This window comes from Pezoporus wallicus, unplaced genomic scaffold (assembly GCF_028554395.1).
Source record: "Pezoporus wallicus isolate ANWC-B61680 ecotype Strahan unplaced genomic scaffold, APGP_CSIRO_Pwel_v1 contig_2348, whole genome shotgun sequence".
NCBI lineage: Eukaryota > Metazoa > Chordata > Aves > Psittaciformes > Psittacidae > Pezoporus > Pezoporus wallicus.
The window spans coordinates 488,641-502,654 of record NW_026636985.1 but is presented as its reverse complement, the minus strand read 5'-3'; the positions used below and the strand labels follow the sequence as shown (position 1 = coordinate 502,654).

The 14,014-nt window shown below is 43.7% G+C and overlaps 1 protein-coding gene across 5 annotated transcripts in view; it reads left to right on the top strand.

Moving 5' to 3' along the window:
- Nucleotides 1-14,014, top strand: part of UNC5D (unc-5 netrin receptor D) — a 132,810-nt gene that overhangs the window by 72,409 nt on the left and 46,387 nt on the right. For all 5 annotated transcript variants that reach the window (XM_057402488.1, XM_057402491.1, XM_057402489.1 and 2 more), the window contains exons 2-4: nucleotides 1,493-1,711; nucleotides 7,786-7,929; nucleotides 10,762-10,865. In XM_057402488.1, the coding sequence (XP_057258471.1) occupies nucleotides 1,493-1,711; nucleotides 7,786-7,929; nucleotides 10,762-10,865 (467 nt within the window). The remainder of the gene's footprint in view (nucleotides 1-1,492; nucleotides 1,712-7,785; nucleotides 7,930-10,761; nucleotides 10,866-14,014) is intronic.

The window sequence follows — 14,014 nt, the reverse complement described above, 5'->3', positions numbered from 1 at the left end:
AAAGCACCGATGGGAGCATGGGATTTCCAAGCATCTCCAAAATCTTCTAATGACGTTTTTGTTATTTCCTACAAAGCCTGGATTTAATCAAGCCTACAGGGACACGGTATTACTGAAGATTGACAGGATGGAAATTGGCATAAATGTTCAGTAGCGAAACGCTGAAAATTAGGATAATATTTTATAAAGCACACAGTGAATGTAGTTTAAACCACTGAAGTCATTGGAAAATCATAGTGATTTCCCAGCACATACACAGTGTATCTTTGCACACAAGATACACTGTGCTGAGAGATACCTATTTTTAAAGTATGTTCTCGTTATTCCATCATCTGCTAGACCTGAGAAGGATTTGAGACATACTTCATATGGCCATAACTTAACTTTCATCTAACTTAATTTCATTGGTTTGGGTTAAATCACATCTCTATTGCCCTCAGATATTCCTCTTTCTCAGGTACTGTGTTCCCATCATCTGCATGTAGACTGTGTCCTCCTCTGTTACCGTTTGGCTACACTGTCTGTATTCAGTACTTTATAATCTGCTTCCATAAATTGATCCCTTCTGACTTAGTTTTGTTGCTGTTCTCTGGATTTTCTCACAAAACTACTGAAAATAAATCCCAGTGTTGCTAAAAATCAATGGGAATTTCCTGGGTTTGACAGCAGCAACTAGTTTTTCACTCAATTAGAAGAGCTGTAGTAAAGGAGCAGCCTATATTCCAGTGCTTGTGTGTTCATGTCTGAGCACAGGAACTCAGAAAATAAGCCACCTTAGGCTTATACATTGCTGAGCAAATGCCCTTGGATCCCACTGTTTGTGATCTGAGCTGTAAAGCTCACAGTCTTGCAGTTTCTGGCCCTACAGAAGCCACTTTTCCACTTTTATGTTGCCTTAAAGGGGCTGCAGTAAATGGGAACAGTGTAAAAGCATATGGAAAATTTCCTCTAAGTGCGTATGAAATCACAGTTTGCTTATTCCAGTATTGGAGTGCTACAGTAATGCTGTTCATATCAATATACTTCGCTGTGGTTAACACTCTGATCCCTGTTAGATCTGCAGCAACTGTCTAAAGGAAATTAATTTCAGGGGAAAGAAAGGAAGATTCAGTAGTGAAGGCACTGGGCTGTCAATCAAGAGAATAAGGTTTAGTTTCTACTTCTTCCACAGACTTTCTGTATGACATTAGGTGACTCCTTTAAGCTCTCTGTGCCTCAGTGCCCCAGCTCTAAAGTTGTCAATAGTGATGATGCAGTTTGCTGATGCTTTTCTGTCAGTTTTCTTGACAGTTCTTATACTCAAATGATCTGATATTTGTGTGTGTGTCATTGCTTCAAGGCACGATTCTGACAGCTCTTGAGTTCTACAGGTGTTTTTCCAAGTAAAATTTGTTTTTAAATCAAATCCAAAATGTTTTTTAATGAATGAAATGAGAGGATACAAAGGGTGCAACAACATAAAAATGTGTATTTTCCTTTCCTTCCCTTTCAGGCAATGATAACAGTGAAGCCCTTCCAGAGTCTATCCCATCTGCTCCTGGAACACTGCCTCATTTTATGGAAGAACCAGATGATGCCTACATTATAAAAAGCAACCCTATTGTCTTACGCTGTAAAGCTATGCCAGCTATGCAGATTTTCTTCAAGTGCAATGGTGAATGGGTCCATCAAAATGAGCACGTGTCTGAGGAAAGCATGGATGAGACTACAGGTAAGGGCAGTGTGTCCTTCGGGAGACGTATCTGGATGCAGGGTCTATTCACAGTGTGCAAAGTAGAGCAGAGAACGGGAGATCCCATCCAGAGATAGAGTCCTGGGCTGTAGCAGGTAGCTGTGGGTTTGTGCTGAGCTCAAGGGAGCGGAACCAGCTCTAATTCAAAGGACTCGTGCTGAGGCTGTGCTGCCCTGAGCACAGGGAGGATGCCCCTATGGGAAGGCACAGTCTGTCAGCATTAGCTTAGTGTTGGGCTGCTGCAGCAACAGCTTTTGGTTAGCTTGCTGGTGTGTGGACCACGCAGACACAGCTCTGCGGAGCAGGAGAGGCAGTTTCCCAAAACACAAAAGGGAAACCAATGGATGGGAGAAGGTATAAAAAGGACAGGGCTGACAGGCAGGGAAGGGGAATACAGGTCCGGCAGGAGAGGCACAGCATGAATAGGGAAAACAGAGGGAATTAAAATGACTGTAGATGTGGGAGGCATTGCACAGAGATGTAACAAACTGGACACATACCACCAGATCTGGTCATACGCTAACCATAGTCAGTGAGCTGTCTGAAAGAAACCAGCAGTTCTGGAGGGAATAGCGGTCCTCTGTATTTCAGTGGTGTAATTTCTAGTGGAAACAAGAAACAGGGACACATATGCCTTTATGCAGTTCCTGTCAGGATGAGCCCTGAAAAACTGCCAGTGTGGTGGCTGAAATGTGCCTTCACGCCCAAGCAGTGATGGGTGTTTGGTAGGTAATAAAGCTAAGTAAGAAAATCCACTGTGAGCATCTGAAAGAGAAGGGAGAAGGTTGAAAATGATCAACAGATTCTATTATGCTCCCAGCACACCCTATATCTTTTCTCATTTAGAAGCACCTTGATAAGTATTACAAACCAATTTAATGCTGCACCCTCTAGTCATTTCACAATTCTGCTTTGTTACTGCTTTTCTCCTCTTTCTAAATTCCCAGATTGCTAAGCAACTCCCATGCCTTGGAAATAGCAGTGTATGCATAACATCCTCTCTATCAACACAAGCAATTCCTTTCTAGGGGAAAAAAATACCATTTAAAACAAAAGTTACATCTCCTAGAGCGCGGTTTGGCGTCCTTTTTAAGTGATGCATTCTGAAGGAATTTAGTACTAAAGGCTTTTGGTAAATGCTAATCTGGATGAGTTTGAATTTTTACAGTTACCTTTATGAAATTATCTTAATAGGCACAACCTTTACTTCTAAAGGCATTGCTGAGTCAGTGTGGAAGAAATGTTCTCCCTAAAAGTTGATCTTCCATATGGTTAATGAAAACCTTGTGTCTGTCTTGTGAATGCTGCAGTTATGTTTTGGGAGCCTTGGATTAATAACCAAAAAAGATAAAGTAGCATTAGGTGGGATTTTTAAGTAACAGTGAGGTTTGAGACCTGGAGGCATGGGCTGTGCAGATGAGATGGGGCATATGAATGTTGCAGGTTTGAATTTTGCCCAGGAACAGAGCTAACCCTGAAAGCGTTGTTCTCTAAACACGAATGTGGGGCAGACAGTGCAGTGCTGAGCATTCCACAAAGTGCCATAATGGCCCTTAGGACATAAAAATGGAAGTAAAGGCCTGTTTACAGTGTGAAGTTGAAGGACAGGCATGGATAGTCTCTCACCATGATCCAGAAAGTATTTTGGAACTCTTCCTTTGCCAGTAAACAGCAGACTACTGGGTTTTATTTAGAATGAATGTGCGTATTGGCAGCGCCCTCATTTCTGGAGTCAAATCTGGGGCATAAACATGTCTGTTACCAAGTGTGCACCGTGTTCTGTGTGCTGTGAGAGCTCCATCTGTGGAAGACTGCACTGGAAGCCGTGCCAAGAACGGTGCCTGTGGTTAAAGGGGATGATTCTGGCGCGCTCGCTAAGAGAGGGTACAGTACAGGAAAGCGGGGCTGTCCTTTTACATCCTTCCACTCTTTGTTATGTGATTAAAATTCTGAGATGATGTATAGAAAAGTGGTGAAAAATAGCAACAAGAAACCCAAACAAGAGGAAATTCAATGCAGAATGCAAGAACTGTGTCTTAGCATCTCTATAAATTCCTGCCAGCAAGCTCTTAGCCAGGCATATGCAAGGCGAAGTTGGCAGCGGCGCTTGCGGGCACACTGTCCTGATGGATTTTACCTACAGTGCTGTATTGTGAACATGGAGAAGGACAGGAGGGACAGCTGTTGGTAGACAATGGGCATATTTTGTTGCTGTGATGAACATGGAATCCAATTTCACACGATCCTGTCTTTATAGGACAGAAACAGAATCTTCGAGTACCGCAGGAGTCCCTGTTCGTTTGTAGAGGAGGAGCAGCAGGAGGGGAAGGATTTCTGTCGCCTTGGAACTGCTGTAGCAATGGGCTGTGACATGTACTAGCTGCTTGAGCGTGGAAGCCTTGGCTTGAGGAGTTTGCACTGAAGTCTCTGCTCTTGTGGAGCTGCTGCTGTTTGTGCAGCAAATTAGTGCAGGCACACACTGCCATTGCAGCGGGTACGGGTTCCCATCACTGCGCTGCCGCACGCAGTCGCTCCATTAGAGACCCCGCTATTTCATCCTCCCCTGCCTTATTTCCCGAATTGCAGAAAAGGCAGTAAATCCATAGCCTCCCTCTTCTCTTTGTTCCATGAACGGAGCTTTGCTTTGTGTCCTCTACCCCATAAAGCAAGAGCCCGAGCTAGTAGATGCTACTGTGATAAAAACATAATCATTACGATTTGATGAACTGCCTTCTGCTTTATTTTCCTTGCCTGAAGGTTGCAGCATGCACCTCCGAATTAGTTTATAAATACTTCAACTTCAGGTTTCACCAGAGGATCAGGCCAGCTAAGAGTGACTAGAGTTTTCTTGCCTGATAAATAAAAGGATTGCAGCGATAACTGCTGTCAGTGTTGTTCTCATTTAAACAAATAACGCTGACAAATGCTGAAGTTCTGTGCAGCTCTGTTATGTTTAGTACATGGAGAGCAATTATTCATCTGCTGCCAGTGTTAGTCTATCTGCAGCTAAACCATCCAACAGTGCAGAAAGCTGATTAGCATATCAGTACTATAATTTTATATTCTGTAAGGCTGTGCTGTGTAACAAAAGATGATGGTTATAATTTGCACAATAATTTAAAGGGTTGCTCTTGCAGTGCTTTATTAGAGTTACACAAGTCACAGGTAAAATGTTGCTCGTGTTCATTACGTGCCTGCTTTTCTTTGCATGGGTTTTTCGTTCTGTGTCATTTCCTAGGAGCAATTTTTCTGGCATTTCTTGAGCTGCAGAGGGTCGCTGAGGGTATTTGTTGGTGAAATACAGTGATGGTAAATGAAGAATACGTGCTGCTCTTCCCAAGAGGTTTGCTTTGTGTGCTTGTTTCTAAAGCAATGAAAATAGGGGTCCTTTCCCCATAAACCAAACTTAACTTCCCCAGAGACAAGGTGTTCCAACCTCAGCAGTTCTGTGATTCTGCCATTTTGGCTGCATTTATTTTGTCTATTGGCAAACTGGGAGACCTTTAAAGGGACCCCAATTCCTCCCTGGCCCGTTGTTACAATGCTGAACCACCACTTTCTCAATCTCACGTGCTGGTCGTTTGCCTCATTCAAACCCCATTTAATGTTGCTTCAGAAAAGAGAGGCTGATATATAGATTAATTAAATCAGGCATCAATGGAAGGAATAGCTGGGCCAGAGAATGTTCTACCTTAATAAATCCGAAGCTGTAAATGCCTCTATTCACTGACAGCTGCTTGGAATTTTACACTACCAATGAGCCCAGAAATGGCTTCTTGTTTGGTATCCGTGCAGACTGTGGGTGGTGTTAGCATGGCTGCCTCAGTAAGCTGTACAATATGCAGCTCCCCTTCCTTTGCTTCTGTTTGCTGCTTCCAGAAATTCCTGAGTAGCTGAGAAATGGTGAGAGTTCAGAACACATCGTGGCAGGTCCAGGGGGGTGACTGATGGCTGCCTGCGAGGCTGTAGCTAATGGCTGGTGATGGGGAGGATTCTCTCCCTGTGAAGATACTCCTTAGCAGTCAGAGTAGGAAGGAGCTGATCATGGGATGGAAGGAGAGCTGGAGATGCTGAGAATGCGCAGGGAAGGGTTGTACCTTCCCAGCTGCATGCAGAGCAGTGCTGTTTGCAGGCAGCACAGGCAGGATGCACCGTGTGTGTGTCAGCTGATTGAGTGCTGAGTGATTCCTGACTGAGGACCACTCAGAAAGGTCACTCTTTGTCAAGGACTTAATCATTTTACACCCTTCTTGAAGAAGGCTTTAAGTAGATGGGTGGCAACCTTGTTGGCCATGGAGACTTTGGAGCTTTGATGCTTTGTGGCTTTGATTGATATCATTCAGGGACTGCACAGCTTGATTTGCCAAGGGTAAGTAACAGGAAAGTGTGTGACTGTCATGCAGCATGGAGGGATGCTGAATCTTCAGGCTGTCAAAACCTGCTGTGTCAGGTCACCAGGACTCAGATGCTCACACATGGAACTTAACCATAGCTGCTCTTATCTTTAACCTACAAAGATGACTCTGCAAATGGTTTATGGCTGAGAATCCAGGGATTCCTCACGGGCAGAGCAGCTTGGATGTCTAAATTGGGATGGTGCATTTTCATCATGCAGTCTGTCAGCAGGGAGAGAGGAGTTAGATGCAGAGCTGCCGAGTTCCACGGGCTGTGTGTGTTTCAGAAGGGCTTGTTTTCACCGTGTCAGGAAACGAAGAGACGTTTTGTAAACAGTTTTGTTGGAAACTGCATCACCATGTTTGAAAGAGCACAATGCAAATAAAAGCAACCTGGAAACCTCTGTTTGCTTATTACAGCACGAGTAAATATTTGAGTGACTAAGCTGATTATTGAGACAAGGCAGGACTCTACTGCAGGTTTGTACGTGTCGTTAAGTACCGTGGTGAAATGGCAAGCTAAATGGAAAGAAGGAAAAACCCCCTTTGCCTATTGCTGGAAAAGCAGCAAAGCTTTTGTGTTGCTTTATAGTATTTAAAGCCTGTCTGACCTTCCCCACCCCTCTTCATGAGCATCCCCAGTGGCCTCAAGTCTCCTGTGCACCAAAGGAACACGGTGACTCCCCAGTGCCTTCCAGGAGGGAAGCACCCAGCTGGTAATGGTGCCTGAGATTAAGCAGAAGCCAACTTTTATGGAATTCATGTTTAGGAGTTTCTTGCTGCTTTATAAACTTCGCAGGCATGAAATATTTTAACATTGAGTTTTCATTCCCTTCCGGTGAAGGGGAAAGAAGTATCCTGGGGGACAGCACAGGAGGAGAAAGAAGAAAGTAGAAGGCATGAATGCTTTCTAGTTTCAAATTAACATCTTCCTGACCAGCACTTTCAACTGATTCCTAATGCCTTTCAACCCACGTTTGGATTATATTTCCTCTCCCCAAGGTTATTGTGCAGATACGCAGCTATGGCGAACATCCCAAGTGGAGGAACGTCTCCATTTGTGAGCTGTGAAGTGCATTCACTTCCCTTTATTTTCTCCTCCTTTCAGGGTGTAATGGCTTGAGCTTACCTTTCTGTGTGCTGCAGTGACACAGCTTTTCCCCCCTGCATGAGGAAGTGGCTGCTGGATGGAGCTGTGGCAGTGTTGGCTGGAACAGGCTGGAATTCAATGGGACATTAGATTAGTTCCTGTCATACGTGCATAGTTCTGTCTGACTCAACTGGGGGCCTGCCAGGGTACTTCAGAAAGGTTTTTAAGGGCATGTAGATGTTAGTTTGGAAGATAATTCAGTTTTATATTATAGTATCTAAGTCCAGATACACATTCTGGGTGAAAAAGCACAAGAGCCAAGGTTTCTGAGGGAGGCGTTGTATTCTTGCAAAGACCACAGTGGGTGGGTAGTTCTTGTAACTCAATGCATTATGACCTGCTCAGCTTTTAGAATTTAATTAGTGGCAATATGTTATTGTTAAAGGAATTAAAGCTTTGCCTTGATTAAAAATGGAATTGTGTAATTAAAAGGAAAGGTTTGGCTAACCTTAGCTTTATGCCCAAGCAAGAGGCTGTTATTAACTAATTTCCTCTATCTTTCCCTTTAGGATTGAAGGTTCGGGAGGTGTTCATCAATGTGACGAGACAGCAGGTGGAAGATTTTCATGGCCCAGAGGATTACTGGTGTCAGTGTGTGGCATGGAGCCATCTAGGGACCTCAAAGAGCAGGAAGGCATCTGTCCGCATAGCTTGTGAGTAGAGGAAACGTTCTGCTATTCCAGGTTTTGTAAGGCATGGAAACAACGCTGTTCTTGTAGGGTTCAGTGTAAATAAGTGCTGCTGGTTTGCCAGCCCTCCCTTGTGAGATGCTGTAGGACTAGCACAGAAAGCATGATGGGGCTTTTCTCTTTTATTTCAGTGTGGATTGATCAGTCTGCATTTACACTCGGCAAATCTGTTTCAGAGATTCTGGTCACAGTGTCACAACAGTGCTGTGTAATAAAAAAGGTTAAAGCCAACAGAAGATCCCCTGGGAAGTGCCCTTTTCCTCCAAGTTGATCACAGGGGTCAAAGAAACATGAAAAAACCACATCAGTGTCTGTATCCTACGCTTCCTTTAAAACAAAAAAGGGCAAGAATACATTAGAATCTTCTGTATTTTGTATCTGGGTTTCAGTTTTGAAGCACATCATTGGTTGGCAGGTGAGAGCCTGAAACCATCCTTCTACAGCAGTGCTGCAAGCAGACAATTGAGGAGTTTACTTTCCCCCGGTCTGCTGTGAACTCTTGTCCTTTAAATTAGCAGTTCAGGTCTTTAAAGAACTAGTCCCAGGCAGTGATGGCAATAACCTGCAAAGGGCTGGGAGAAATGCTGCTTGGAAGGAGATGAGGGCGCAGAGGAACAGGATGTGGAGGTTCAAGCAAGAAACTGGATGGTAACTTGATCAGATTCCTGATAAATCTTTCTAAAATGATGCCTTTTTAACAGGACACCTTAAAATAAGCCTTGAGGTAAGGAGTAGGACAATGTAACAACTCCTTGATTTTATAGATCCCAGATCTTTTTGTTGGCTGCTTTAGTTTGAATGTGTAAATATGCGTATGTTTGGGTTTTTATTTTACTGCATTAACTGTCATAACCCTGAACGAGCTAATAATTCCCCTGTATTGCTAAGCTGCAGAGGACTATTAATCTGAATTGAATTTTTATCGACTTTTCTCTGCACTGTGATTTCCCAAACCCATCACATGGCAATATGAGTGAAAATCAGAACGGGCAGAAGCGGGTGGAGCTGTGTGTTGGGACTTTTAAACCCATCACCATGGCACCAGGTCTTGTGTAAATCCCCATCCCCAGCAGCCTCCCATAACTGCAGGTACTGCATCACCCTTGGCAGGCACCCCAGGGTGCTGCACTGGTCGTGGCTGTACATTTGTCTGAGAGCTGTGCTCCTGCACTGGCCTTTTTTGTGCCACTTTCCATTTCAAAAACAAGACTTCAAGGGCAAGAACAGCAGTTCTGGAGTGCGGAGATGATGGGACCTGTTAGGACTCCAGACAGGGAATATGAAGAGTTACCAACTGGTACCCGTCACCAACCCCCATGAGATTCCAGGGCTCACTCCTTCTCAGACCTGTGTCATCCTGTCTGCAGTGAATAACCCCAGCTGTTGATTTGGGGAACAAGTTTCTCCCTTGGGAAATACCCTGTAAAGGACTAGAGACAGGAATGTGTAGGTGCAGGTTGTGGTAGTGTACAGAGCCATAGCATTGACAGCACACGTCATTGCGGTGTGTAGTGTGGTGGGGTCAACTTCTTTCTTCCCTTTCTTCTTTGATCACTGAAGCCTAGAGATTCTGAATTGTGAGTCAAGACCAAAGCATTAAAACACTTTATATTTCTCTGAAAAAACAGGTAAGTATTTCTTTATGATAGCATGGAATGCAGAGAAAATGAGAAGATGGATCCTACTCCATTTTTCATGCTAATAAAGGCATTTGTAGGCTCAACTGCATCCTAGCTGTTAATGAATGACTTTTTAAAGAGTACTGGAAGAGATAGTGGTTATCTGTGGGGGAAGAAAATCAACATTAAGAAAGAATCATAAAAAGGATTATACATGCACTGCGTGCGTCTTTCTCTAGTGACCGGCTTGCTAAAATAAGTTTTAATGTATTTTGGAATATATATTAAAGTGTAACTGACTCAGAGCCTCTGCATTTAAGGGGGTGTATTTCATGAAGTGTAAGCAATGGAGGAAATTAAATCCGTAAATCCACCTTGTGGAATCTGAGACACTGTTTGAAGAAAATGAGTATGTCTAATGGAAGCATCCTAACTCTCAAAGCACGTGTACCAAGTCACATCCCTTCCTTTTTGTTTTCCTCTCACAGTAGCTTAACTCCACGTATTCATGGGCATGGCTGGGTTAGGCCAGTGTCACTGGGGGCAGGTTTGCTTCGTTCTGGTTTGCCCTCGAAGTGCTGTGACCACATCAGTGTGACTCTGAGACAGTACACTCTGTTTCTTATGCTGAATTCCTGGCTGGGCCGTGGTGTCTGAAATGAAGCAATCCTGTAATCAGCCAGTTTGGAACACGTGGAATTGCTCTCAGTCCTTCCCTTCCTTTCCCACAGCTTGCAGTATGTAGGCGAGCTAAACAAATCATCTGGCTTAGGACATTTGATGAAATACCCTGGCACTCATCTCAAGTAGTGTGCACTGGGGAAATTATTTGCCCAGTCTTGGATTCATTGGGTTGATTTAAACAGTGCCCCAGCAATGGCACGTTGTGGTTCTTGCATTTCAGTGCCCTGTTTTGGAAAGGCAATGGCTCAGGAGACAGTGCCCAAGTGGGACCATGGAGTTTGTGGGTTCGAAACCAGATTGTCTCTGCGGTCACACAGAAGTGGTTTCTTAAAGGTGGAGGAATGAAAACACAATCGATGGGATCTCCTTCCTCTGCATCTAGGGAAGAATGAGTAGCTCTCGGTTGCCCATTGCTTCAGACACACATGGCAAAGCGGTGTTGGGTGGGGAGGAATGGCTTTTGTGTAATGAGTCATTGCATTGAACCCTGCAGATTTACGGAAGAACTTTGAGCAAGATCCCCAAGGGAAGGAGGTTCCCATCGAAGGGATGATCGTCCTCCACTGCCGCCCACCCGAGGGAGTCCCTGCAGCTGAGGTGAGCCTTGGTGCAGCGCTGCAAGGGGAGAGGGAGAAGGGAGGAGGAAGGCAAAACCTCATGGCTTTCAAGGTCTGCTGTTGGTTACTGTGTTCTTCTCTCACAGACTGCTTTAAATAGCAATGGGGTTTATTATATAAGATTTAAAAAGGAATGGCTTTTAATCAGAATTCAGGCATGCTGCTGGAAAAAAAGAACTCCTGGGTTTGGTAGTTTTCAAGTGTGAGGCTTACAGACTGAAAACAGATTGTTACTTATTTTATCAAAAAATCCTCTTTTTATTGAAAAATAAAACATAAAAAACCCTCATTCACCCTAAAAATATTATGATAAATTGTTGCTGGAGACAGAAAATCTGCCACAAATAAGAATTGGGGCTTTTTTTTTTTCTTTTATGCTGAGCTTTGAACATGCTTTTTGTTGAGAGAATTGCATCCTAGCAGGAAAGTAATGGGGATGCCTTAAAATGATAATAGCCCAGTTATTCTTGGAGGAAGATGTTTTAAGTGGCTTGGGCTTAAAAATCCGCTAGGGAGGCATGCAAAAAGACGATGTGCTGGTTGAAGTGAGCACGGCATCTCCTTGTTCTTACCTGGCAAAGAGCTGACTGGTGGTGGGAGTCCTGAGCCAGTGCTGCCCTGGCAGGACCCAGGGCAGTGTTTAAATCTCTTGGGTCCTTGGGTGAGCTGCGGTGAGCACGCTGAGGCTGCAGCCGCAGGGCCAGAGCCGTGAGCAGCCCCAGTAACGCTGTGCTGTGCTGCTGATCACACGCTGCAGCATGCTCACTGGCTTCTTTTGATGAGGGTGAGAAATAGTATCACTCAGAAGGGATTTTTGCCCTTTATCTCCACTGTTGCTGTGGTGTGTTGCAACTGAAGCAACAAAAGAAACAAGGAAAATAAACTCCAAAGAACAGGAATCCTTTTAGTTAAGGAGAAACATGTTGATCGGATGAAAATAGAAGAGAGGAGAAATGCAGCAAACTGATGTGCAAAAGATACTGAAAATCATGTAGAAGTGGCAAAGGTCAAAAGACAGATGGGTTAGAAATAAGAACGGTGAATAGATGAATTTGTATACAGGCATCTAATGAGCTTTACTCTATCATTCCAATTTCTGATGCCACATTCTCCTCAGCCGTGCCTTACTTTTACTCATGTTAATGGTGTTAGAAAAACGGATACTGCATTGCAGAGAATTGTCAAAATCATTCCAATATATATTGTGGTAACCACGTCTATTCTATAGACAAAGCAAACTTCCAAAGGTGTAATTGCCAAACCATCCTTTGTCTGTGTGGGATTCATTGCCCACGCTCTGCAGAAGGGATGGAAATCGCTGCCTGCAGAGATTCCCCCAAAGCCACCAGTGGGCAACCTCAGCGACCTCTTCCTCACAGACAACGTGAGCTATTAACCCAGGTTCTGTGAGTGCACATCCCTCCAGAGCGCCAGCGCATCCTGTCTCGCATAAATGTGCTCTCTCTGTGGTAAACATTTCCGTTTTGCTTATTCCTTTAACCCTGGTTCCCCTCCTGCCACAAAACTACAGTAAAATTAGTGACTGTTTCTTCATCAAATACCCCAAATCAAGTGCAGAGTTGTAGGAGAAAGGCTGAAAACAAGCAGTTACAAAGTGAAATGAAGCATCTACTTGACTGCAGAATCTTAGCTGTGGAAATAACCTGACCTGTGGTCCTGGTGCTGTGTGTCAGCCTGGTTTTCCTGAGGAATTCTGCCTTGTCCAGCGCCTTCAAATCCTGGTCATCTCCCCCTTAGTTCCCTTCTTCTTTCACCCACCACTTCCTTCTCTCTTCAGTTGCCTAATAACACACTCTCTCAAAACCTTGTAGGCTCAAGCACTCCTTGTGTCTCTCATTACGCTCTGTTCACGGAAGGGGTGTTCTTTAAAGTGATGAGGATCCCAGTACCTCTGTCAGGAGATGTTAGGACGTTTTCCTGCCCTAACTGCTCTCATAGGCCTGTATGTCAGTTTGATGTTGTTACTAATTCCAAAACCACAGCACTTCAAGGTGAGTTTTCAAATTTAAAACTATAGAGAATCAATGTGTTTTCTTGAAGATCAAAAGAAACCAGTGATGAGAGGTACAGTTCTACCCAACACATATGGTTTGCTGAACTGGAGAGCACACATTTGACTGTTTTCCAGTTTCTGTACAGTTTAATAGCCAAAAATGTGATTTTTATTGGAATTCAGCCACTTTAGGAAAAAAAATGGTGATTCTCAGTCATCACAGTTTGAATTTTACTGAGAATTTTAGAATGATTTGAACTACGCTGCTTTACACTCAACAATTAAACAGGCTGTGTGTCTTGTATGAAAGTTAGTGAGAAACAGACATTTTAATTGCTTTCTACAGCTCAAAGACTGTAGAGTTCTCAATAAACCCAGATTTACTGATGTTGATTGTAAAATTGTTATTGCTGCTAATACAGCCTCTAAATCTTAACAGGTCATATCTGCTTTGGACAATAAAATTTCACATAAAGGCTCAGAATCAAGGCTGATTCTGTGCTCAGGTAAACAGTCTACTGGAAATAATGCAGTGTCTTTAGAAACTGGATACCAGGTTCACTAAGTAATAGCTCTGCTCTGCGGCAGTAAGCTTGAGGTTATAAACACTTGCAGTGTTTTTGAGGTAAAGTCAACCTGCCCTGTTAAATGTGGATGAGAAATAACTGAGCTAGCCAGCAAGTCTTGCTCAATAATTGTTATGTGGGTACTGAGATGTGTAGAAGGCTTCAAAAACCATTGCTGGCACCAGATCTGTGGTTCTGATCCAGGAATTTATTTCATTAGAGTTTGGATGCAGCCCGAGATGAAAACATAAAGCTGGAAATAACTGCAGACAAAGAAGCTTGTGTTCTGTTTCATTAGATGCAAAATAGATGCTAATTGTGGCATTGTTGGGGTTGGTTTGTTTAATCCGTACTCTGCGTGGACCTGGAAATGCAAACGAAAACCAAAATGGATAGGAGACTCCAGCCCCTTTCACGTTACCATGCTGATATCTGCCTGAATCCCAGGGGAGGATTCTGATCATTCCATCAAGTGCAGAAGTTCAGGAACAGGAAGGCATTTCCTGTGCTCCCCATAGCCACGGGTTAATCTAGTGATTTATTTCTGAC